This window comes from Anolis sagrei, chromosome 6 (assembly GCF_037176765.1).
Source record: "Anolis sagrei isolate rAnoSag1 chromosome 6, rAnoSag1.mat, whole genome shotgun sequence".
NCBI classification, from domain to species: domain Eukaryota; kingdom Metazoa; phylum Chordata; class Lepidosauria; order Squamata; family Dactyloidae; genus Anolis; species Anolis sagrei.
In genome coordinates, this window is record NC_090026.1 from 109,153,487 (window position 1) to 109,181,158 (window position 27,672).

General features: G+C 38.8%; 1 protein-coding gene across 11 annotated transcripts in view; it reads right to left on the reverse strand.

The window, feature by feature from the left end:
• Positions 1-1,376: 1,376 nt before the first annotated feature.
• ARHGAP21 (Rho GTPase activating protein 21) overlaps positions 1,377-27,672 on the reverse strand; it is a 115,785-nt gene continuing 89,489 nt past the window's right edge. For 8 of the 11 annotated variants that reach the window (XM_060782411.2, XM_060782415.2, XM_060782412.2 and 5 more), the window contains 17 exons: positions 20,667-20,825; positions 20,468-20,567; positions 20,328-20,364; positions 18,367-18,492; positions 16,858-17,142; positions 14,445-14,509; positions 14,208-14,356; positions 12,212-12,360; positions 11,962-12,117; positions 11,797-11,875; positions 10,008-10,081; positions 9,829-9,918; positions 8,078-8,203; positions 7,840-7,881; positions 7,360-7,465; positions 5,432-5,463; positions 1,377-3,944 (listed from right to left, as the gene is read on the reverse strand). In XM_060782411.2, the coding sequence (XP_060638394.2) occupies positions 2,244-3,944; positions 5,432-5,463; positions 7,360-7,465; positions 7,840-7,881; positions 8,078-8,203; positions 9,829-9,918; positions 10,008-10,081; positions 11,797-11,875; positions 11,962-12,117; positions 12,212-12,360; positions 14,208-14,356; positions 14,445-14,509; positions 16,858-17,142; positions 18,367-18,492; positions 20,328-20,364; positions 20,468-20,567; positions 20,667-20,825 (3,476 nt within the window). In that variant the 3' untranslated portion in view covers positions 1,377-2,243. Of the gene's footprint in view, positions 3,945-5,431; positions 5,464-6,492; positions 6,653-7,359; positions 7,466-7,839; positions 7,882-8,077; positions 8,204-9,828; positions 9,919-10,007; positions 10,082-11,796; positions 11,876-11,961; positions 12,118-12,211; positions 12,361-14,207; positions 14,357-14,444; positions 14,510-16,857; positions 17,143-18,366; positions 18,493-20,327; positions 20,365-20,467; positions 20,568-20,666; positions 20,826-27,672 lie in introns of those variants that run through there. The other 3 variants (XM_060782409.2, XM_060782413.2, XM_060782418.2) reach the window with 2 other exon arrangements.

Genomic DNA, 27,672 nt, shown 5'->3' on the forward strand with positions numbered 1-27,672 from the left:
ATCTTGTAATGCTCCGTTGTGGCCATGCTGTTCCGAACCATTAAAAAGGGATCAAGTAGGCCATCCCTTTGTCAGTCCTCATCAGTTAAAGTATGCCAGGCCTTCCTTATATTGCAGCCTGAGTTTGGCTTAAAGGTAGTTATTTGCCATCTTTATTTAAATAGCTGTTTTGCTCTTCTGATACCTAATTTGTTTCAGGATCTTGTATTTCAAATCATTATCTTGCGTATTTCCTTTCCAGTTTCATAGCAATAGCTACCCTTTTTTACTTCAATAAAACATAACGTCAATTATTATTTGCCTAATTTTTGAGTCTGAGCGTTCTGGGATTATTCATACATTGGGAGGATTACTACAATAAACCCTATAAGACTCTTATGTATAGCTGTGCATCCTTCAAAAAGCCTTTATCATTTGGCAGCATGCATTTATTCCACTTGGGAAGTATGGGGCATCTTTCCCCCCAATTTTTTAAAATGTATTTTCATATTCAGTAAACTTCAGGCAAAAGTTTCTGAAGCAGATTGGGTTCCAAAAGAACAGCAAAACAAAAACCTCTGATGGATCCAAAGGAATACTGTGCCGTTAAACTGTAAGAATAAAAATGAAAGTGAAGAGCGTGCGAATATTAAATGACTCACCACCCTGACAAATAATATTTGCAAAGAAGTTCTGTAAAAAGCAGTTCACTTATTATTTTCCTATCATCTTCAGGAACATTTTCAACATCTTTTCATTATCTGATTTTGGCCGATACTGATTTAGATGAAACATACACAGTATTGTGAACACTCTAACACAGTGGTTCCCAACCTTTTTTTTGACCAGGGACCACTTGACCAGGGACCACTCTCCAATATTAACCCCAAAAGGATTACGAATCAGTTTTTGGTCCACTTTAGATCTGGTTTGGTTATTTGGGGTGCAGATTCAGAAAACTGCATTGGATAGACAACATCAGCTCTAGTTTCTGATACAGAACACATGCCATCCAGTAGTCGCCATCTGCTTGCCCTCATAAAAACATATTTAATCATCTAGAGCTAATTTGGTAGTAGCAATCTTTCATGGGTAGTCAGCCTCTCTTCTCTTGACATCCCTGTTGCCTTGGCACTATAAGAGGGTTTCGTGAGACCAGTCGCTCTTGTTGCCACATGGTTTTGAGGCACTGGTGTAGTAATGGTGAGGCCGTGGGCCATATTTTCATTCTTGTGGACCACTGGTTGTCCATGGACCACACATTGGGAACCAATGGTCTAACCTCTGATTTGAGGAGAAACCAGACGCATAATTCATTATTAGATCTTCCATTAAACTTTATACTAACTACATCAGGTTGGGAACTACTAGTCTAATGCAAGTCAGTCCACAAAATGAACCATCAAAACGATTTTATTTCCAGTGTTTTAAGCGGGTATGCACACAGGCATTACAGATTTGGATTCATTAAAGTCTTCATGCAGAATTATATTCTCAATAAAAGAAACCAGTTTCATCCAGGATCCACTATCTACATATCTATGTTACAACATTCATATCAAATCTGGTATCTGAGGAAAAGATACACATAGAGTATGTACATTTAAGTTACTTATTTTACAGAAAGATTAAAAATTCAAGTCACATAAAACTCAAAAAACTGTATTAAAACTGGAATATAAAACTCAAAAATCCAACTGGAATGCATAAGGAATGGAAGCTCTGTACCCACTCATGTTAAAATTTGTAAAATGTAATGAAATTTCTTACCAGTAAAATGCATTTTATATTAACATCTTCTAATTTAATAAGTATGGCACCCTAACAAACCAAATGACCTTTTTTTGATGAGGCACTTGTTAGTGACTAAACCCAAACGAACTTTTTTTCCTGCATACTAATACCAAACATCAGTCATAAAAACCCATGTATGTATTACACAGCATGTTGCATTAGATGCTTTGTTCAACATGTGTATGCAGCAATCAAATATACTTTTATTTAAAATAAATTTATTTATATATATTTATATTTTTTAAAATTTTTATATATCTCTATATATTTTAAACTCTGCCCTCCCACCCCACTATTCTGGCTGTATTAATGCACTTTAAGACCATCTTTTCAGTGCACACAGATGATTGAAAAAAACCTTTTCCAATAGCTGCAAAGTAACATGGTACAGGAAATCAAATATTGAACTGGGGACAGGTTAAATGAGAAGCTGCTTTTGAATTGTTATAGTGGACATTTATACCTCTGTTTCAAAGAAACTGGTAGAATCGAGATCTAACCACCTGGTTCCCAGATAATTTATGAGGATGGGCATCAATGGTTGGACTGAAGTTATTTCTGTTCATACTCTGGTAGCTTTCTCCATTGACATGGTCTAGCGGCTGGAGCTGCCCCGACACTGGGGCTCTAGAAACCAGAGTCAAACTACTACTAGAAGAAGAACCCCCTTCTTCTGCCCACATTTCTGCAGATGAAGACGGCTCTGACAAATCTGCTATTCTGTTAGTTTTCCCCCTTTTGGGATCTCCACTTTCACCCGTCTTAAGCTCAGTTGTGCTTGTCTGTAGACGCTCTTGTGCAAGCCAGCCTGAAATTGAAAGATCCTGTACTGGACATTTGGGCTTCAATCGGTCCACTGCGGAAATGTCTTTCTCCCTACTTGGGTTTTTCTCTTGAGCTTTCCAGGCATTCAGAACACTTATTTCAGCAAAATCTCTCTGGCCTCCTAGCGTATGCCTTCGCCTGATGTTCTTTCTTTTGGAAATCTCTGTAGAGTTCGATTTCTGATGACCTACTCCAAACATATCATCTGCAGATGACTTGAGACGCAGTTTTAACCTGTCTGTAATTTTGAGCCTCCACGTAGGTTCCTGCTTTTCAGGCTCACTTTTGGAGACAGCAGCTAAGCTGCCTGTTGATTTTCCTTTCTTCATTATGTCAAACATCTTTGTCACAGCCAAGGACTCCTTCTCACTCTTGGCATCTCCTGATCCCTCACTATCTGTCTTCTGCCTGGCTGACTTTCTCCGGGATAAAGTATCACATTCAATAAGTTTGTGTGAACTGAACAATCTGCGGCTGTCCAACTTTGGCGTCAAACTACCTTCCGTACAACTTACTTCGCTCTCTTCAGAGTTCCTCCGGCTGCCCTTGGACACATCTTGCCTCTTTCCCCTGAAGAGCCTCTCCACAGCAGAACTTGCAGCAAAAACAGAGAAGTCGCTCTCGCTATCGGTTTCCACAGGACGACCTTCACTGATCAATTCACTCCGCTCATCATCAGCTTCCTCTCCTTTACTCCCTGTCACCGACTCTGGTGTTAGCATGGTAGAATCTAAGCCTGTTAGGTATGTTGCAGAAGATATTGTTGAGTAATCTGAAGTGATGGAGTTGACATCAGCTTCTAAAAACTCACTGGCCAATTTCTTACAGGGAAATTTCTGAAGAGAAGCCTGTGAAGAACTGCTAAGAATTGTGCCAGAATCAGAAATAGTTTCTTCCATCTGGGAAGAGATATGTAAGACAGGTGACTTAATGCAGCCTTTTGGCGTACTGAGCCGAAAGCTGAGATTGGGAGATCTCACATATTTCTGGAGATAAGGTGTTGAAGGCTCCTCCGAGATCTGGCCCTCTTTCGCTGGCAATATTTCCTCCTTGGTTCCTGTGGGCGTTTTTTTATTGTTGTTCTCTTTTTCTTTCGGAACGGCTGCTCTCGGTTTTCTCCTTGCCGTCTCCTTCTCTGGGTCCTCTTTCTGTGCCTCCTCTTTTGCTGAACTGTCATGACAGTGCTCTGCCGACTCCTTCTTGTAAAACACACTATCCAACTCATCTTCAGAGCTACTGGGCTGAGGTTTCTCTTTTGGTTTCTTCCGCTTGCGACTGGCTGCCGCAAAGATGGAGGATTTGAGCAGTTCCTTACTATACTGATCCTTTCCAGATCCCCAAGAACCCTATTTGAAAGCAGAAAACAGAAGAAATACATCACGATCAGAAAATAAAAGAGTATGTTGTACATAATATTTTAAACAAGAGTTTTTTGACAAATCATTTGATGGACTTCTAGCAATAAAAATGGATTACAATCCCTGCCCCACAGCTATATATATGTCCTAGCACACTGATTCCTTAGTAGATCGATCAGTTCATCAATTGCAGTTTTATTCCCCTGCGTTTCCTGTATAAGCTTCCTAAACCAAACTTTAGGCCAATAGAGAATTAACTGAGGGGTCATAAGATTTTTTTTCTTTGGCAGTTCCTTTCCATATAATTTGATAAATCCAAGGTAAATCTGAAGAACCGAGACAATCATGATGATGCCTGATGCAAAGACCCACTAGACTATAGTAAATTTGGGGGCTTGGTCAAACATTGCCAGGATAGAAAGAAATTATCAGATAGAAATGACCAATCAAAGTTATTTCAGAAAGAGATATTTTATACAGGAATACAAGCTGTTTTTAATTAAAGTTCTGGTGCACAATATATTACACTAGTTCACTATTTGGGCCCCTTGGTGGTGCAGCAGGTTAAGCTGCTGAGCTGCTAAACTTGCTGACCTAAAGGTTGGCAGTTTGAATCTGGGGAGCAAGGTGGGCTCCTGCTATTAGCATCAGCTTCTACCAACCTAGCAGTTTAAAAACATGCAAATGTGAGTAGATCAATAGGTACCACTTCTGCGGGAAGATAACGGCGCTCCATGCAGTCCATGCTAACCACATGACCTTGGAAGTGTCTACTGACAACGCTGGCTCTTCAGCTTAGAAATGGAGATGAGCACCAATCCCCAGAGTCGGACATGTCTAGACTTAATGTCATTGGAAACCTTTACTTTCCAATGTCATTGGAAACCTTTACTTTTTTACCTTTACACTATTTATAGACTGCTCCTTCCCTTGTTATTTTAAACACTTCCTTGTTTTCCATTGTGTTTTAGTTAAATGCTGCTTTATAACCTTGTATATTTTGATTACATGTATTGGCCAGCTTGTTCTATATGATATAGTACTTTTTTGATGTTTCTATCCAAGGTCATAACAATACTCTGAATTCTGCCCTCACACTAAAAGCTAAGACAGATCTAGCCTCTAACATTACAGTTTTTAAAGTTGGGAGCTGCTTTGAGTCTCAATCCTGAGGAAAAAAGCCAAGTACAAATATAGAAATGAAAAAATAAAATAAAAATGGAACTAGCCTTCATTCGCTAAAATCATTTAAATAAAATAAAATAAAATCTACCAATATCTATAAGATTTATGCAAAGGATGCTTTTTCCGTCCTGAAAACCACTGTCTCCAGAACTACAGTTTAAAATACACAGACAAAACCAACTTTGTTCTAAACCTCAAAGAAACGCCAATCTGCTCCATTGACTTGAACATCTTAGACAATTATGATCTGGAAATAAATACACGTACCAAATACACATCTGACAACTTACTTTAGATTTTGCAGAGTCACTCGTAGTCGAATCTGTACAGAAGAAGGGAAATCAAAACACAGCACTTTAGACAACACTGCACTTTAGTCAACACTGCACTAAGTCTGCTTTTGCGCTTGACAATGCTGGACGCATGAAAGAGGACAAGCACAGAACAAAACGTGAGAGCAAACTAAGTAACAAAAAATTCAAATAATCAGAACAAAGTGGAGAGTAAGAAAGAGCTCACAAAGATGCAAGCTGCACCACAGAAAGCCACCGCCATGAAAGGATGTCGTGAGTTGTAGGCAGAATCAGCTCAATGACAGAAATGGCAAAGTAGCCATGTTCTTCTAAATAAAACAGAACAGAAACACTAATAATTATTCAATGTTCTAAGTACACAGCCCTGCAAAACCGCAGCTGAGAGACCTTTTCAGGAGTGTACTTTGTACACTCCTGCAAATAAAATGCACAATTTCATTTCTTTCATTTTTTTCAGAGCCTTTGGCTACCTTCTGAAACATTTTTAAAGTATTTTTTGTTTGTTTTGAGAACCACATTTGTAGGCTGTCAAACCGTTTGCATTGGGGTTGACATCTGAATGCCCCAGGTCAGCATTCAGACGCTCATCTGAGCTACATGTTTATGAAATTTTCATTTGTTACTAGCTAGATTTCCACAGCTATCAGTTTTGTACTTCATTCAAAAAGAAGCGCTATTATGAAATGAAAAATGGACACCATAGTTTTACTGTCTGGCAAAAAAAAGAACGACGACGGAGGTTATACAGTTATAAAGGGGATACGAGGGGGCTAAGCACAGTGACCAAAAGATGTTTTGCTTTGCCATTCTCCAACTCTCAGGGGGTTGCCCCCGCCTAAGAATTAATGAGCTGAGCCCCATGCCATGCCCCTTTTGACACATGGCTAATGACTAGGAAAAACTCGTGGACCATACCATGTTATTTCTCCTCAGGGTCTGCTTCAGAAATAACAAGAAACAGCAGAAACACTTTTAAAAAGTAGCACTGGTCTGTTCAAATACTCGTTAAAGGAAAAAAATGTACAGTACAGATCGTCTTAAGTCCTTTGTGCATTTACAAGAAACGGGGATTTCTGCAGACAAGGCAGCTACAATGTGGGCAACAGTCCTCTTTCTTCCTACAGTTCCAGCTGTCCATCAGTGACACCACAGAGTCCATTAGTGACATCACCGTGTGATAGACTCCTCCCACTTCTCCTGTTTCAACATCAGGATAGAGGGACTGTTTCAGTAAAATGCTGAAAAAGTCTTCAATGGACTAAAACACAAACTAGAGACAAAGGGATAACATCTGTGATAAACAACATGGTTGGTTAGTGGAACAGTACAACGATTGTGAGGAGGGAAAGTTGCCAAGAAACCTTTCGACAGTAGTGCTTTGCCAAATAATAATAAAGGGGGCAGTTATCAAACAGAAGAAAGTAAAATATATGCATAAATATACACAACATAACTTATTAAAACTTACTTGGGAAAAATATTGGTTAGTTGTCAAGTGAAGTGAATGTTAATAGCTTAATTTACTTTCTCAAGTTTGGGAAATATTGCATTCAAAACAGGTTTAGGTATTAAAGCTTTCCACCCTCCCATCAACCATTTACATGGAAGCAAGGATCCTGTCCACCCAATAGTATGAATTATTTGGATAATTATGGTTATTGATAACGACAGTCATACTCATGGGCTACACAATACATATTAGTTGGTTAAGAGAGCAACCCAACCTATATCATGGAAAATACCCAACCACTGTCATCCTTTGGACAAAACACCCAAGATCAGATAGCCATGGGAGGGAGAAAAGCATGTTAATAGCAAAGAAAAAGGAAACGAAAAGAAGATTATAATAAATTATTAGAAGAGAATTTTCTAGCCTACAGACTAACACCGCCCAGGCAAGTTACCTGATACGTCTCCAGGAGATACTCCCGTCCTTCCAATGTTGGTGAGTAAATGATCTATGTTTGGCACTGGCTGAGATTGTACTGTGTTTTCCTCCTGAACTGCTGTCTACAGTTAATAAACAAAGATCTCTTCATCATCGTGTCACAGATAGTGGCTTCATTATGATTAAACAGTACTTAGAAATCCACAGTTACCCATCAGAGAACCAGTTTCTCCATCTAATTTTTCCATATCACATTTAAGAATGAAAAGAATGTGTACAATGCAGAATACACTATTCTAGTGGAGAAACACACAACTAACTACATTTCAATTGCTATTTTGCCAATTATGTGGAGCAAAAAGTAACAAATAACCCTTGTGATGAACACTTAAAGAATACACACATTAGGAAAATGTGTGCTCGTCATAGAGAAAATTACTGCATTCCTAAACTATGTGGGTTGATAGAATCCAAATACTTAAGGATCAGTACTTACAAGGGGCTCTTCAGCATCATCTTCTGCGAAAAACCAGTCATGCTACAATTTAAAATAAAAAAAGTGAAAAATCCCAAGGAAATTAATTTTTTACAAGGTGGACACATCAAAGAAACAAAAGGAAGCAAGGAGTGAGCAGCTCAAGGAAGAAGGAGGAAAAGCTGGAAAAAGCTGGTCTAGCTGAAGCAAAAGGTCTGCTTGCGTAATTAACCTGGGAGGGTGAAATGAACTCACTTACTTTTTGGATAAGTGTTTCTACAATTTTGTATTGATCTGGCATATGTGTAACCATGTGCGTCATGTTATCTTCAGATGTTCTCACAAGAGTTGGACCAAATACGATTGCCAGGTTTCTTGGTTCCATCTGAGAAGCAAAGAAAACAAATGCGACTTCTTCATCTGAAGTTAGGTTACAGTGTTACTTACTTATACTTACCTACAGGGCCGTAGCCAGAAAAAAATTTCGGGGAGGGTTGACAATTTGGGGGGGGGGGGTGAAAATTTCGGGGAGGGTTGAAAATTGTGGGGGTGGGTGGGGTTGAAACCTGCCTCCTAGCTCACGCTGAAGCAAAGAGCACAGCAGGGGGCAGAGCAACCTTCAATAGCCCGCAGCTCCACCCCTGTCAACCACCTCCACCAAGTCTGGCCTCCTTAATGAGAGCATTCAACACACACCCCCAATTTGGTTGCTTCATTACATCGGCTATTGCTGCAAGTAATGACAGTGTGAATAAATTGTCAATATTTGCTTGAGATAGTGCTTACAGTACTGGAGGGACTCTTAATTTTTTGCATCTTATAGACTTAGCATGGGGATTTGGTTAACCAGTTAAAATTCATGAGTAAACCAGGTTTTTAAAAAAAATCTGAAACATTTCGGGGGGGGGGGTTGAACCCCTAAAACCACCCCCTCGTTACAGGCCTGCTTACCTACCCTCTCTAAAGTGCTCCTGACTGTGGCACAGCTTTCTCCGTGATTTACAGGAGACTATGCTGTCAAAGTTACATCACAACAATTTTCAGAACAACCTCTTCTACAGCTGACATGTGCATTAAGCTGAATCTTATAGACACAAATCATCAAGACAGAGATTGCCTTCTCCTGCTGACATTAACTCAGGCAAAACTATAGCAATGACAAATCTTGAACTTTCCCTCCAGCCTCCTCCCTCCCCCAAACAAAGTAGAGAGATTTAAATTACTGTATGTTTAAGTATAAGCTTAGTTTTTCAGCCCTTTTTTTAGGCTGGAAAAGCCCCCGTCAGCATATACTTGAGTCAAGGTGATCTATTATTTTACTTATTATTATTATTATTATTATTATTAAACTGTATTATTGTTGTTGTTATTACATTTATTTTTTTACTCTATCTATTATTGTTATTATTACATTTATTATTTTACTCTCATTATTACTGGAAGGATGCGTAAGCACATTTACACTGAAGGAGATTAGAATAATGGTTTAATCAGAGTTGGACAGTCTTATCTGAAATTACAGTTTTATGTAAATATTCATAAACATTTAACCTACTGATGCCTCAATTAATGTAATTTTATTGGTATCTATTTTTATTTTGAAATTTACCAGTAGCTGCTGCATTTCCTACCCACGGCTTATACTCGTCAATACATTTTCCCAGTTTTTGTGGCAAAATTGGGTGCCTCGGCTTATGTTTAGGTCGACTTATACTCGAGTATATACGGTAATTCCACAACGGATCTGAGGCACGCGGCTCCTTATTAGTGATTCTGGGAATTGTAGTCCAAATAACTTCTGGAAGCTCTACTTTCAAGGGATTATTCTACAACCCAAATCCTAAATTCACCACAAAAGTGTACAAGAACAGGGGTTTTTTTTTTTAAAAAAGGAAAGTACCCAAGTGCTCTCGGCTGTGCTTTATATTGAGAGCTACGTCGGTATCATCATGGCTCCAAAAGCAAAATCAAGCAAACAAACCTCCAAATCCAGTTACATAAATTATCTACCTTGTTCTTTTCTGAATTTTCTGCTACAGTCTTCAGGTGTGCAGAGAGAAATTTGAGTGTTTCATAATGATGTTCTGGTAAATCACGGATCTGAAACATAATTTTAGCACAGAGTTTAAAAATAGTCGGTACACATAAAAACTTGCATTAGATCAGGTATATATCCAAAATCAGCATACCAGCCTTTTCAGTGTTTTTAGTCGCTCCACGGGATCTTCTCTTCTATTGGCATCTATGAAATCTCCATATTTTTCTGATAAGAAAGATGATTTTATTGCAAAACATCAAAAAACAATAACAATAAATAGAGCAGCTAATACAGAACTAAGCATGAGCACTAGCACAAAAAGAGTAACATAATATTTATTTGTTTGTTTGTTTGTTTGCAATATTTATGTACCACTTTTCTCGCCCCTAGAGGGAAACAAAGCGGTTTACACAGAATACATATGCATATTAAAAGTGCTTCCCTATTCATTAAGGAACCAATGTTATCATATGATTGAGTCTATTTGTGCCTCTGCACGCTGACTATTAGAGAATGTTTCTATACCAAACAAAAAGCTACAAGCCAATGCAGCAATAACACAACATGATTTTTATGATGAAGTAGTATCATTTGAGTAACATTTGAAAACAGATAAAACTGTGTATTGTTGAAGGCTTTCATGGCTGGAATCACTGAGATGCTATTTCCCGGCTCTATAGGCATGTTCCAGAAGCATTCTCTCCTAATGTTTTGCCCACATCTATGGCAGGTATCCATCCTCAGAGGTTGTGATGGCTGTTGGAAACTACACAAGTGGGGTTTATATATCTGTGGACAATTTCAACATTAAGGAAGAAACCATGAATATGAACAAAATCTGGCTACCAGTATTAAAAAAAACTCTAAAATTATAACAGTAAATAAAGAGCAACATTCAAAAACAGGGGAACTCTTGACAATGAACAATCAGGGACAGCTAATCACCTTCTCTACAAAGGATTCCCTCAGGCAGTAAGAAGCTACATCTTGAAAACTGCAAGACTATTAAATGCTAATCAAGGTGGCCAATTGAAACATTCACACCTACTTCCAATAGACAAGAGTTCTTTCTCCCACCCTGGACATTCCACAAATATATAAATGTCGCAAATAAATAAATAATATATAAAACCTATTTTCCTAGTTTCCATCAGACCTCACAACCTCTAAGGATGCCTGCCATAGATGGAGGCAAAACGTCAGGAAAGAATGCTTCTGGACCGTGGCCATACAGCCTGGAAAACTTATAACAACCCAATTCTCAAGAGTGCATTTCAAAAGGGTGGAAACCCAAGCTGCTCTATTTATTGTTATTCCTTAAAACTGAGTGGGGTTTTAAGGAAGTATTGTACTCTTTTAGGGAAATGATGGCATTATGGATCACAGTTTGTGGTCAGCTGACGAAACCCTGCAGTATCTGTTTGGGACCCCAGAAGGCTTGGATTTATTCCCAGTGTTTGAGGTTCCCCATCCCTGAGCCTTCAACATAGCCTCCCCAAAACAACTGCTCTCCAGAATCACTTAGAGCAGGCATGGACAAACTTCAGACCTCTGAAGGTTTTGGTCTTCAACTCCCACAATTCCTAACAGCCTCAGGCCCTTTCTTTCCCCTCTCAGCCGCTTAAGCGCTTAAACAGCGGAAAAGGAAAGGGCCTGAGGTACTAAGTTTGCCCATGCCTGAGTTAGACTGTGATTTAGACATTCAACAGCATAACAGATAGAAGAAGTGGGACTATACTACAAATGTTTTTAAGAAATCAGCACAGATCTTATTTTAATGTAACTAACCACAGGCTATTTATTTATTTATTTTTATTTACTTCATTTCTACCCTGCCTTTCTCTACCCCAGAAGGGACTCAAGGTGGCTTACAAATCCGGCAAAATTCAATGCCACAATGCTATTTAAAAGGGGGGTGGGATGAGAATAAAACAACTCACCATTAGTGAAAAGAGGTTCTGGAAGTTTTCTGAAAAAGGATTTCAGCAAACTACTTATGACGTTTAAGTCTCGCCATTTCTAAGACATAAGAAAAGGAAATGCTTATTATCTCCCAGGTAGCAAGTCAATACTGTGAAACTAGAAATACAAAGGAAATCACTCACATCATCTTGAACATCGATATCAACCATTCCTTTGTTGAGTTCTTCTTGCATGTTTGAGATAGCAGCATTATTCCCAGGCACTCTATAAATACCTGTATATTCGAGGCCTCTTTCTTCAACTATTTTGCAGCAGATATCAACTATGAGTGGAATATACTGAAAAATCAAAGAAACAGGGACCATGCTAATTGCGCCTTGCAAAGAAGAATTCACCAAGCAAAACATTAACTGTGAGGTTTTTGGCTAATACCTTATTACTCTGAGCTGGAGGGCAATCATCTAGTCTAACTCCAAAGGTCCCAGCAGCAGATGGCTTCTTTTCAAAGGTTTTTCTCATGATATTGGGAATAGTTTTTCGCCAGGTACCTTTGTCTTTTGGTGGACTTGTCTCATCTTTTTCTGAAGGGAAATAAAAGAATTTGAATCAGTATTAGCACATTAGAAGCTTATCAAAGCAAGTCATTTTTAAAAGACATTTTAATTGAGGTTTGTAACAAACAATTCAATGAAAAAACCTACAACAACCCAATTCAATGAGTGATTTATGAAACAAATCATGCCTGAAATAAAAGGAAACATCAATATATTTGAGAGCAAAGACTAGGATTCAGTGACCATGTCTGAGCAGATAAGACGTGCCCATTTCCCACTATCAAAAACAAGAGGAGCTTCCCCATACCTGACTGTAGATAAAAAGGATTCCATTTGATCTAAGAACCATTGAAGTTCTAAGGTGAATCAAAATATTTGACCATATCTTTCTTTATTAATTGTCCAGATTGACTTTGGGGTAGATCTGAAGGGGTTAGTACTAGACTTGGGCCCAAATCATTGTTAAGGAAAAGATTTGTAGTTTTTGGAGGGCAATTATCGTTAAATTTCTGAAAGCAGAAAGGGGAAGACACAGACGAAAAGACCAGTGAAATGGATTCAAAGGGCCGATATTTTTCGAAAGGGTTAAGTCCACAAAATATCTGAGGCAGGGGGATTCGTAGCATCTTTTTCCCCCAGCAGAAGAAGCCTCCTCCGTTTTTCTTCTTGAAAAGTTACCTTCTCCTCCAGACACTGCCTCCCAGTGGCACTTGCATAGAGTGGTCATAGGGAGCATAAAGGAATTGAAGTTTTTCTCTCTATGTGTGTCTCAGCCAATAAAAGCCTGGCAGTGTCCATGCTCTGATTAGCCGAGAATGGACTACAATTATTGCAGTATGTCTTATTTTAAAAAATAATTCTAAAAAATCAGTAGTTTGGTGAATTGTTTTGAAACTTGGGAGTCTACAGCTGAGGTAGATTTCATGCAGATAGGTCTTAAAATGGCTGAGAATTGAGCCTTTAAAGTTTCCCATTAATGTCATATGTTCTGCTGTTGACGGTGGTTGGTGATGGAAAGGTTAATGTGAGTATTAGTTCTAGAGCAGTGGTTCTCAACCTGGGGTCCCCAGATGTTTTTTGCCTACAACTACCAGAAATCCCAGTCAGTTTACCAGCTGTTAGGATTTCTGGGAGTTGAAGGCCAAAAACATCTGGGAACCCCAGGTTGAGAACCACTGTTCTAGAGGATTTGGTAATCTGTAAGTGGGAGTTCATGGGTGAAAGCAATTAGGGGTGGAGGTGTGCAGGAGATGGGTTGCAACTGGGTGTTACTGGATTTAAGGAGCTAACCCTGAGACTGATCTTTGGGAGAAAAGTATTTGTTGTATTTTGGTGGTGGATGCTGCTGGTTTTTCCTCCAGGTCTGTTGGATTTTTGGTGTCCTGACCTGTCTCCTGTAATCTTGGAACCCTGGAACCTTCGGACTGGCTTTTGGCTACGGTATAGATTCCTGATCCCTGGACTTTGTTTATTGGACTCTTGGCATTTGACCACTGGACTGGACCCTTTGACTACGATTTAGCTTTTGCTATTAGTTTTTGTTTATTCTGTGGCAGAGTGCTATCTTTGTTTTATATTTTGTCTATTAAAACAGCCAGCAAGTAAGTGCTGTTTTAATTAAACTGTTTGATAAAACTCTGAGTTTGGTTAATCTCTACCTAAATAAGGCAGAGCCCTGGCAACGTGACAATTGTAGCCAATGGGCCAAATCTCTGCCAAATGAAAATGGAAACGCCCCTACCTTTTTGAGTACCTTTCTGGTAAATGAAATAAGCAGTCAGAGGAAAATTGACCCAAAAATTGAATACCTTTTGGGCTGAATGCACATGCTTAGTTAGTACTACTAATTATATGTTTACGTATAGGACAAATACCTTTACCAAGAAATTTTCTCTCAGATTCTTCCTTGGGAGAATGTGGACTCTGGGTTCGTGATTCCGTTTTATTGCCGAGTAAAGTCTGCCTTATACTGAGGCCCTGACGTGGCGGTTTGGGTGATGGTTCTGTTTTCCCACTTGAAGTGCTGTGTACAAAAAATCTTGTATTACCCAGAAGCAAGCGTTCCATTCATCAGGCTGAATTTAGTGTCACATGGTACTAAGGCTGCTTACCTCATCATGGTGCTATATTCTTTAATCCTCCGACTAATGAGGTCCCTGCTTGTGACACCTGTGTTCTGCAAAATAAATGGAGAACTATTTTGCAAACTTAGGAGAGAGTGAAATTGTATGGCAAACAATAGTTGTATTATGGTTTGTGCTAACATGTAAAATGATAAAATTAAGGAGAACAGAATTAGGTGTGTAAGTGAAATTCGGAAAGTACCATCAATTTTATTTCTTAAAAACACAATTTTGCCATCTGGACTGCCAATACGGCTTGGACACAGTTATAGGAAAACATACATTTATATATTTAACAGTATACAAAGTAACTCTCAACTGCCCTGGTTTTAGATTACAAGCTATTGAGGCACAGTTCTTACAAGCAACTGCCCTGTGAACTGCAGTGCTTCTTTGTCACGTTCTTACAACGTATCTTCCCTGGGAACAATAATAGTATTCCTACAGATAGAATAACTCCAAAACTAAATGAAGGAAATACTGTGACTAATGTCTGTCTCAAACCCTCCCACTACGCATGCTTACATAATGCCCACGATTTAATTCAGGGACATAGACATTTTCCAGGTTAATGTCAGAGAATGATAGCATCAGAAGAAGGCTTTAAAATAATCCATTAGGCACTGAAGCTAAGGAGTGCTAATCCTACGCAGATCCCAGATTGTTGTATACCATATACGATTACAATTTAAGACTGGAAAGATATTAGGATCCTGCCCTCTGCTCTTTTCGCAGGCAGACTGCAAGATTTCTACATTTTTAAATATTCAAATATCAACAATCAAGGCATTGTAAGATATGCTTAACGGTTCAAATTTATGGTTTTGGGCACTTTAGGTCCAATAAAACAGGATGCTTTAAACAAAACAAATTACCACATCTATAATTTAACAATCCAAGTAGCAAGATCCTTACATAGTGCAGCTCAAAGAAAGAGAAAACTGAAGAGCTAACTAAGGCTCCAAAGTGTTTGTTAAATAACTTAAAGCAATTCAAGAACTATTTAGTGCAATCCTATACCTGTTTCCTCCAAAATAAATCTCATGTTTAGTGGGACTTATACCCAAGGGAATGTATACAGGATTGCTTCACCAAACATAATAATAGCAGAAGCAAAAACAACAACAACAACATGGGACAAAGTGCAGGATGTGCGACTACTACATAGGACAACTAGTGGCTAAATATTCTCAAAGGCTTGACTGAAGAGCCATGTCTTCAAGTCCCTGCGAAAGGAGGACAGTGTGGGGGGCTGCCTAATTTCCCTGGGGAGCGAGTTCCAAAGCCAAGGGGCCACCACCAAGAAAGCTCTTTCCCTTGTCCCCACCAATCGCACTTGTGATGGTGGCAGAATTGAGAGGAGGACCTTCTCAGCAGATCTTAGTCTGTGCCGGTTCATACGGGGAGATGCAGTGACAAAGATAGGCAGGACCCAAGCTGTTTAGGGCTTTATAGGTGATAACTAGCACTTTGAAACTTATCGGCAGCCAATGGAGCTGCTTTAGTAGGGGCATTGTGTGCTCCCTATAGCTGACTGCAGGACTTTAGACCAATTGCAGTTTCCGAGCCATCTTTAAAGGCAGCCCCACATAGAGTGCATTACAGTAATCCAATCTTGATGTAACTAAGGCATGGGACATTGATTTTGTTCATATCTGAAAAAACCCTACTAGAAAAAAATTAAATTAAAACCTGTCAACTTCGGACTCATCTACATTGATCCTTTTCCCCGCAACAACCCCAGGATAAATTTTCCATACGGAACCGTTGTCAGCTCAGGCCTTCTCAACTCCCTGGTACTGCTGTGATTGGACAAGGATGAAGTACTAGAATATTTTAAGTGCAGCTAGTCTGCATAAAATGATATATACTAATACTACCAACTCCTAAGAAATAGAAGTAAGAACTGGTGGAATGAAAACTGCCATACCTTCTACCTATTACTTGTAGACATAGCTATATTCTTCCTAATAACTGATATAGTGTTCTCTTAGTGTTTATATAGAATTGCCAGTATGATGGGAAATTATATAGCTAAAAGTTGTGTCCCTCCAAAAGAATTAAAAAAATAAGTAGTAATTTAATTGTATCAAGTAACTCTCAATAAAATAAATTGAACTTCTTATACTGAATAAATTTATTATAATTAACAACAAAGAAAGTAGTTCAAGTAGTGGCTCAACTGCTGAACACCAATGAAGACAATGATTATAATGAATAATGATTGTTCTTAACAATGGCAGTATTAACAATGATGATGAAAGTATTATTTATGCTAATTTTCATGATTCTACACCTCCTTTTAGATTGAATGCTAGCATGGGAATTTAGATAACTCTGGGTCCAAATACAGCAAAAGTATAGAAAACACCATAGAATTAAAATTGAACAAGCACACAACCTCAGTGTTTAAATTGCTGTTTTCTTGTATAGCCCTAATCCAGGCCAGCATGTCATCTCTATCTTCAGCTTGAAACAGGCATTCGCAATCTGACGTGGTGAGCCGAAATACATGTTTCCTCTTTGTGTCGCTATATGAAATGTCTATTAAGCAAGCATTGATGCTGATGGGTTGCTCCTCCTCAGATGGTACCAATTGTTCTTTTTTATCTTTGTATAAGAACATGGAGCAACCTTTCAAAACAACATACATCTGTTTCCATGGCCGGATGCTCCCGCCAACTCTCTGGAAAATACAAATCTAGTATTACTATTTAGGAAAAGCAATGCTTTACATTTTAATGTACTTTACATTACATATGTTACAGAGAAAAGAGGAGGCAGGAAAGAAATTGTAACATGCTACTAGTCTTCTCATCAATACCTTCTGAAAAAGTTGAACAAAAATGGAGAGGGCCAGGAACATAAAGAATGCAGGGACAACAGTTCTCTCACACCAGGAGCGACTTGCAGTTTCTCAAGTCACTCCTGAGACAAAAAAGTGGAAATAAATCCAGGTGCTAAAACAACATAACCCTTAAATGGTAGTTTTTGCTTAAATATTGTTCTAACGAAATGTGGTATTTCTTTGTAGGTCTATGAAAGGGCCTATATTACTTTCACTTACATCATTTTTGTAGGTCTATGAAAGAGCCTATATTACTTTCACTTATACCATTTTTTCACTTATATCATTTTCAATCCCAAACATACAAGGTCTTTCCTACTAAATCACCATTGCTGGAAGACTGAATCTATCATGCAAAATGATCTGTATTTTATTAACTTCTGAAGGCATTCTGATTGCTAAGGATCAGAACATGGCAGCATATGTATGAAATCTGCAATCAAGTTTCAACTACGCCAGGAAATCTAGGCTCTAAATCAGGCATGGGCAAACTTTGGCCCTCCAGGCATTTTGGACTTCCACAAATCCTAACAACCTATCGACTGTTAGGAATTGTGAGAGTTGAAGTCCAAAATGCCTGGAGAGCCAATCTAGTAGTTGCTTTGGAAATATGAAAACGTTTTTTTCAAAAATTAAGTAAACATGGTGCTTTGCATCGTAATTCAAGTTAAAATCATCTGGAAAGGTTATTTCTCAAATTCAACATTGGAAGAGATAGGGATGGGCAGGAAGAGAAGGCTTAGGAAAAGTGTTTACTAGTCTCCTTGTCAATTAAAATCCACTACTTGAGTATTTTCTACTTAAAGGCTTCTGAGCCATAACAACAACAACCACAACCACAACAACTTTATTCTTGCACCCTGCCTCCATCTTCCTGAAGGGATTCGGGGTGGCTTACATGGGGACCAAGCCCAATATAAACAAAAGTTACAAGTAAAACAATTAGAAACATATAACAATAAAATATATATATAAAAAACAGTAAAACCAATAAAATGTAAGACATCATGAAACAAGTACCATTTGCATTTACTCTCAACTGCATGTTAGGAAGAGCAGTACCTTTCCCTTGTCTGTTACAAGCTGTCGAAAATGGAGCCATCCTACTTTGGAAGCATCACCAAAGATCTCTGAAGAAGAAGCTTTTCTGGACCCTGAGTTTTCCGAAGATGTTTGGCTATCTGGGGCCTAAAGAAAAAACCACACCAAGGCATTCTTAGCTTTAAAGAAGCAAAACATGTTCAACAACACTTCTATTTAAGTTCACCCTCTTTTTTCCCTGCACAGGTATAATGTAAGGGGCAAACATATACAGCTAACACCAGCTAAAAATACAACTGTAAGGTATCTTAAAGGTTCCTAGGGCCCTTCTACACAGTTCTATATCCCAGAATTTCAAGGCAGAAAATCCCACATTATCTGAGTGTGGATTCAGATAACCCAGTTCAAAGCAGATATTGTGGGATTTTCTGCCTTGATATTCTGGGATATAGGGCTATGTTGAAGGGCCCCTAGTCTCAGTATCCAGTCCCAAGTATTCACTCTACTCAAAGGGAAAAGAGGGATGACAGAAAACTGAGACTGCCACTGGAAGACTTGTCATATTTCTGTCTGGCCTTCCACAGCCACACATACTGAAGTTAGGCACGTTATTTTTCTGCATGGGAAATCCCTGAGCCCCACAGCTAGAATAATTTATGACCAAAAAGGCTAGGAGTACTGCTAATAGTAATCCAAGTCAATAATCTTTCCAAGCTTTGGCTATATCAGGCATGGACAAACTAAGGCCCAGGGGCCAGATGCAGCCCCTTGGGCCCTTACCTCAAGCCCTCCTTATTTATCTTGTCCTCTTGGCATAAGGACATGGTGGCCCACCGCATCCTTAGGCCAAAAAGAAGAGGGAGGAAGGCACACAGCAGCTGAGACCCTCTGGAGCACTCTCAGCCACTACCTGTCTCACCTTGGCATAATGCCAAGAGGACAGCCCAAGAATCGGGGCAGTTGCCACAAGTCTTGCCTTTCCCCCAGCATAAGGGTGGGGTAAGCAGTCCCGTCCTTATGACGGGAGAACAACCTGAGGATGACTCTTGCCCTGCCCTTTCCTGGCCTTCCCACCCAGCGTGTGGCCCCAAGACAAAAAAGTTTGCCAATGCCTGGGCTATATATGGTAACAGTGGTGGCAACACTAGTGACTCTAGTTGTATGCTACCTTACCATAAATCTCTATGGTATTTAGGAATAGAAGAATTTATTATTCATTTACTGCATTTATATACTGCTTTTTTCACCTTTCTGGGGACTCAAAGCAGTGTACATCAGGTAATGGCAAGATTAAATGTCAACATACATACAAAACAAAGCATAACAACTAAAACGATGACATATAACTGAAGCATTAAAATCATATTAAGCATAGAACATAAGCAAACATTGAGACAATTAAAACACAGAAATAAATACATCTTAATATTAACAAAATCACATGATCCAAAATTGTAATCCAAAGCCATTCCAATTGTCAATTGCACTTATTTCCTATTCATTTCTTGTACTGCATTACATACTGCCCGAAGGCTTAGCCTCATAGCCATGTCTTTACGTTCTTTCTAAAGGCCAGGAGGGAGGGTGCTGATCTAATTTCACTGGGGTGGGAGTTCCAGAGCTGAGGGGCCACTGCTGAGAAGGCCCTGTCTCTCGTCCTCACCAACCGCAACCTGCCAAGGAGGTGGGACTGAGAGAAGGACCTCTCCAGAAGATTAACGTCACTTGCAAAAGACTCTTAGGTTTTTTAAGGTTTTTCTCATCGACTGCTGATTTTTTAAAAATGCTATGCTTGTACCACAGGTTGTCTCTGTTTCTTTATCCTTTCTACTAAGCCATCGTTTCTGCTTCCCACAAACAGCATAAAGCAATTGCAGGAGTGAATGCCATAATCTCACATGCATTCCTTTCACTGAATTTCTGAAGGCAAAACACTTACTACCTAGTTTTTGATAAATATTGATGAATACATGGTTACTGACCTTGATTCCCTTTAAGCTGGATACATGTTTTATGGCCCTGTTGACACAAATAGATACTGCAGTTAACGTCTCCGAAGGCATCCTTGAATAAAGTGGGTGTTTGTGTATAGATATATATTTATATTTAAAATCTAACTTACACTTTTCCTTCTCTATAGTCATCCAATCCTTCATCATAAGACTTAGACCTTTCACTTTTTGTAGGAAATTGACCATCTACGATACTAGCCCTTATAGTCTCTGCAGTCAAAACAAATGTATATCCTTGTTAATCAATCAATTAATCAATCTATCCATCCATTGATAATAAGCTAAAGGTATTTGGAACTGTAAACGTACCATGGTCGTGTGACAGTTGACGTCGAATTAAAGGTACAAGAGAGGTAGGGCTAGGAGGAACTGTTGTAATGGTGGGCGCTCGTGAGGAAGATGCTGATATGACAGCAGAAGCTGGAATGTGGGCGATGTCATGGTCAGTACTCGGACTAGCTGGTTCATCTACAAGGAAACAATACAGCCAGTAGTAACACCTTAGTAAAACTACCACCACCACCATCAGTTGGCTACGAGTCAGGATAGTTGGGACTGATATAATGCCAAGACAGTACCAGAGATCGTTATGCTAATATGCGACAGACATCCCAGGACAGATGAGAAAACTCGTATTAAGATTATTTGCTCCATTTTTTAAAAAATAACCCTCATCCATTTGAAAGACACAGACTGTCAAACTCACTTTATTAGTGATATTACATTATAATAGCTAAAGCCTAATATTACTAGATGAATATTGAAGGGAATAGGAGATTACAAACTAGACACTGTGCTGAAACAAGAACATTGCAAGGTCTAAATTCTTCATGAAATATGCTTCTCAGAAGCCACTCTATATTTAAATAAAAAGCTGCCAGTAAATATAATCAACATTTAAACAAATCTCACATGGTTGAACTGTTGTCATGCATTCAAGCCTTGATTGAAATAAAATAAAATAAACTATGTACTTCAAGTTATATAGAAATGTCTAGACCAATAAATAATACAATATATATCAACACAATAAAATATATTTTCATAGAAGGTCAAGATCTATGCCAGGAGCACAAAATTAAAAATGTAGTAGTAGTAGTAGTAGTAGTACTAATACTATTACTACTACTACTACTAATAATAATAATAATGAATCTGCCTCTTCTTGCGGCTCAGTGCGGGGTACATAATTAAAACAAAGAGATAAAACATGCTTAAAATACAAATATATAGTACAAGTCAACAATACAGTTTATGCTACATCAACGTTTGCTGCTGCTACATACCAAGCATAGATTCCAGTAACAGCTGATAGAAATTATCACAGTCTGCACAGATCCAGCACCTATCTACTGCCATGAGGATCATCTTGCAGCACATGAAGAAGCCTAACGGTTTGGTAGAAATTGCCAGGATGCCAGGAAATAACATACAGCTTGAGCAAACTCTAGAACATTGAAACTTAACAGGGTAAATCTAACTCATCTTTCAATGTACAGGAGAAAACTGTACAGAAATCCAGACCATAATCATGCTGCACTGCGATAATTAATATGTATAGATCCTAGGTGCTAAGCATTTTAATATGCTGTGCTTCTGAAAGGCCCATTGATATATTCCAGCCTGCACAAACAGAGGTTTATTCTTTCCTTTGAATGAACGCATCTGCACGTACTGCATTGTGTTTTCAAAGAGTAATTGATGGCTTTGGTTTAAGGAGGCATGGCCTGCAGATTCAAGAATTGGTTTTACATGCCTTCTCACACACACACTTTTGGAACGAAGAGAAACATTTCCAAGATTAGACAAATGTAGAAATTCTATGATTACTTCTCTTTATGTTAAGGGTTACCAGTATAATCCGAGATGGTAGAATGTCTTATTTAGTAACACATACAATATGAGCTTTGCCAGATATTTTTTTAAATGAAAGTTCTTCCTAATATTTTAAAAGATAAATGATATAAAATATGCCAAAGGGACTATTTTATATTTATCTAACATTATTTTATAAATTCTGATTTTTTCATCTTTTTTTAGGTGGGGAAAAAAACAAAACACCACACAACTGAAAGCTTGTGTGTGTGTGTCTCATTCACACACACACACACACACACACACACACACACACGCTCTGTTCGTTTTGAGTGACATAATAACTCAAAAACCACTGGACTAATTGCCACCAAATTTGGCCACAAGACACTTACTAACCCAAGGAGTAACCATCACACAAAAAATTGATTTTGTCATTTGGGAGTTGTAGTTGTTGGGATTTATAGTTAACTTACAATCAAAGGGCATTCTGCACTCTACCAACAATGGAATTGAACATGGGCCTCCCATAACCAACAGAAAACACTAGAATGGTTTGGTGGGCATTGAGTTTTGGAGTTGTAGTTCACGTACATCCAGAGAGCACTGTGGACTCAAACAATGAAGGATCTAGACCAAGCTTGGTAAAAATACTCCATATGTCCAAACATGAACACAGATGGGGTTTGGGGAAAATAGACATTTGGGAGTTGTAGTTATTGGGATTTATAGTTTACCTACAATCAAAAAGCATTCTCAACCCCACCAACTATAGAATTATGCCGAATTTCCCACACAGAACCATGACCAAAAGAAAATACTGTGTTTTCTGGTGGCCTCTGGTGACACTTCTGACACCTCCTTTTATTCAAATTTGCTGAAGACTTTTGTCTATTGGCTATAGCTTTTTCTTTCCTTGAAATTTCCCATATTGAGCAGCCAGGATTAGCTCACAGAGAACCACTTTGAGCACTACTACTCTGGTTTATGTTCTCCATTTGCAGTAACAACTTTGCCTGCAGTTGTTTCCATGCCCTAAATTCTAACCAGGAAACAAAAATCTCTCCTCTCGTAACTGTGAATTGCAGTCATTTGGAGCAAATGCAATAGGTTGATATAGCATTTGCCTATGATACAACAAGATTTCCCAGAATAACTAACATTTACTCTCCAGAAAGAATAAGAACCAGCATCTATCAAGTAGGCTTGAATTAATTTCATACGAATAAAATATTAAAACAACCACTTTATACTGAGACATCTTCCTAAATGCTCCCTTCAATTATCCCTCGAAAGTCTGGCAATATATGCTCACACATGCATTCATGAACACTGCTCTCTTTTTTTAAACAGGAAGGCAAAGAGTAACAATCCTCACAAAATCAATGCGCTTGTACTGTCTGGCTGGCTGGTGGATGGTTCTGTCAGCTGATAGAGCCTTGAAAGAAAACACTGTCCATTTGTTCAAGACTCCAGCAATGAGCTTCACTGTGGCCGGTCTGTAAGGTGGTAAGTGAAGAACGGAAATGGAAGGAAGATACAGCAGCACGACTGAAATTAGAGTAAGGCCAGATAACAATGTATGCTGCAATGGAAAGCTGTGTTATTTGCACAGCATCCTCAAAGCCCACTAATAATAACAATGGCAAGCTTGCATCAACTCTCCAGTTTTTATTACATAATCAAATTGATTCAGCCTTACTTTTGCTCTAGTAATCCCGTTTCAATGGCACAGTAACATTCCAGTAAGCTGCATCCCAAAAGCAATAAAAACACAATTTCACATAGAAGAGTGTGTCAAATATTATATGAAGCACGAGGCAAACACAACAGACTGTTATTGTGTGGCTGAGTAAACGTACATATTAGGAGCCTCAGATGTCCATTCATAGCCAAGCTCTATAGTAGCATTAAATCCCAAAGTGAATTTATGGCTAATTATAGCCAGAATCCAATGAGCTATGCCTCAAAGACCTAAGGGGCCTTTGGTATTAAGTTTAAAATTTTGGAATGCACAAACCGGCAGATAGATAGATAGGTGGATAGAGAGAGAGAGAGAGAGAGAGAGAGAGAGAGAGAGAGAGAGAGAGAGAGATCTAAACTCCAATGAGGAAATTTGGGCTCAAAATGCCTTCCTCCCTCAGATTATACATGAATGAGGCCAACAGACAGTTAGTTTATAACATGATGTATTGAGATAAGCCAGAACAAACTGTGACTTTTCTTTGTGTGTTGCTTCAAGCACTGGCCCTTGAGCACTCTGATTTATTTATTTACTTACTTACTTCGGTATACCACTTTTCTCACACACTGTGTTTTCTCACACATATTTAACACAACGACATTTAAACATTAAAATGTGAAGTTAAAAACATATTAATGTTAAAATCACACAATCCAACAATCCTAGTCCAGGGCCGTTCCAAATATCAGTATCTATTGCACATAATCCTCTAATTGGTGGTCAGCCATGGACAACCAGTGCTGCAGAATTCAAAGAGGTACGAAAGGAGGGCAAAAGGGAGAAGCATGCCAAGAGGAAGGCATGTCAAGCCAACCCTGACCAAGACCGCTTTCCACTTGGAACCAATGCCCTCACTGTGGAAGAACATATGGATCAAGAATAGGGCTCCACAGTCACCTATGTATCTACCACCAAGATACTTGGAGGGCCATCATACTCAGACAACGAGGGATCACCTAAGTAAGTAAGCTTCAAAAAGCAATGTCCAGTTCAGAGGCAGCAATGAGCAGGTTGGTTCCTGAATCCATCAAATGAGATGAGAAATCGAAACATTCATGCCAAATCTCAAACAGGTTCATTCCCATAATGGAACACTGTGAGTTAGCATCACCTCCAGTAAGGGCTATTATGTCATATCTTTTGTCATTTATAAAACTGAAATATATCATATTTGGTGCTCATACAGCCCAACACTAAAGATGCTGAATCTAGAAACTAGAAACTGTGGTTTACAAAATAATGGGCCTAAATGCATTATCTTCCATGTTAACTTCCTCTCCTTGGCTTAGTGTTGTATCAGTATCAAAACAGAACATACTTTGGGAAGGGGGGGGGGTTCCTTCTAGCACCTTCTAACAGTCATAAATATATCCTTTGCCTATTGTAAAGTGAGATGTTCCAAGTGTGGATTAGAAAGCTCTAAGATACAATGAACTATTTGAAAGACTCTCTATATACATTTCCTGATTCCATGCAAATTTCCCTTTATAATCCTCAAATGATACCTCTATTGAAATCAAATATCTAATTCCAATATAGGATCATAGCCCCTCAACAGAAATATTACTATAGATAGAAAAAATATTTTTTCGATCTCAATTCCAATCTTAAATGCAAAAACATTGTTTTAGTAAAGATCTGACAGGTAAAAAAAACAACCAATTTCCTGTCCAACAGTAGCCTTGATACCACAACTGATACATGCCTGTTACGTAAGAGCCAAAGATGGATTTATGCTAAATGTGAAGGACGAGACGACATACAGCCCAGCTACTGAAGACCTTCTATGGAACTAAAGTTTTAGTGTCATATAGACTGTAATTCTTCCCTCATCATCATCACTTCAATATTTAGCTCAATGAACTGGCTAGATTGAAGTGTTAAATCATCCTGATTGACTAAATAAAAGGTCCCAACTAATTGGACTTCAGAGAAAATATTTTGAAGTACAGCATAATCTCCATGTTTTGGAGGGGAGGGGATTAATATCACCACCACCCCATGTTCAGCTGAATGTGAATTGTATCAAGCTTTATATTTTGACTGTACTGTACTTGGGCCAGAAGCATGCCATATAGTCACACTGGAAGATTCAGGTCCTATCTACACTGCCATATAATGAAGTTTCAGAATGCAGATAAACTGCATTGAACTAGATTGTATGACAGTGTAGACTCCTATAATCCGGTTCAATGCAGTTAATCTACATTCTGAAACTGCTTTAGATAGCAGTGTAGATTCAGCCCCAGAGAGGCCCACAAACATATTTGGGGTATATGGCAAGTTACGATATTATATTGCAAATGATTATACTGTCTCTGCCATTCTGACAGATGATGGGAATGACTTTTATGGTGCTTGTTACAACATACGTGTCGAAAAGGAGAGACTTGTCCCTTTTCCTTAAGTATTTTTTCTTTATATGCAGATTTATAATAAATCAACTGGCCCATTTAGTAAGAACTGACCATGGAACAACAGACTGGTTCAAGATTGGGAAAGGCATACGGCAAGGCTACATACCCAACCTTTTTAACTTGTATGCAGAACACATCATGCGATGTGCGGGGCTTGATGAATGCAAAGCTGGGATGAAAATTGCTGGAAGAAACATTAACAACCTCAGATATGCACATGACACCACTCTGATGGCCGAAAGCGAAGAGGAGCGGAGGAGCCTTCTAATCAAGGTGAAAGAAGAAAGCGCAAAAGGTGAATTGCAGCTAAACATAAAAAAAAACAAGATTATGGCAACAAGAATAGTTGACAACTGGAAAATAGAGGGAGAAAATGTGGAGGCCATGACAGACTTTGTATTTCTAGGTGCAAAGATTACTGCAGGTGCAGACTGTGGCCAGGAAATCAGAAGACACTTACTTCTTGGGAGGAGAGCAATGTCCAATCTCAAAAAAATAGTAAAGAGTAGAGACATCACACTGGCAACAAAGATCCGCATAGTCAAAGCCATGGTATTCCCTGTAGTAACCTACGGATTTGAGACCTGGACCTTAGGGAAGGCTGAGCGAAGGAAGATAGATGCTTTTGAAATGTGGTGTTGGAGGAAAGTTCTGAGAGTGCCTTGGACTGCGAAAAGATCTAACCAGTCCATCCTCCAGGAAATAAAGCCCGACTGCTCATTGGAGGGAAGGATACTAGAGACAAAGTTGAAGTACTTTGGCCACATCATGAGGAGACAGCAAAGCCTAGAGAAGACAATTACGCTGGGGAAAGTGGAAGGTAAAAGGAAGAGGGGCCGACCAAGGGCAAGATGGATGGATGGCATCCTTGACTGGATCTTGAAGGAGCTGGGGGTGGTGACGGCCGACAGAGAGCTCTGGCGTGGGCTGGTTTTGAGGTCACGAAGAGTCGGAGACGACTGAACGAATGAACAACAACAACAAATAAATCAACTAACTAAATATGTATGATTAAATTACTAATATTTCTTCAAACCAGATCACTTTTCCAATTAATAATGAACTCAACATAAGAATGAAAGTACACATACAGGTAGCCCCCAAGTTACAAACATCAGGCTTACAAACAACTCATAACAAGCCTATCTTTTCAAAATCCAATTCTCACAGGGACAGAAAGTGAGGTGAAATCTTGGGGACTGCTATAGATTCAACAATGGTTTCAAAAAAGCCATCATTTGAAGTATTTCTGCTTGAAAATAGGGAACCAATCTTCATGAACTTTGTACTAAGACTACGTTTTACGTTCAAAAATCACTTTTAATTTGGTGCTGTGCTG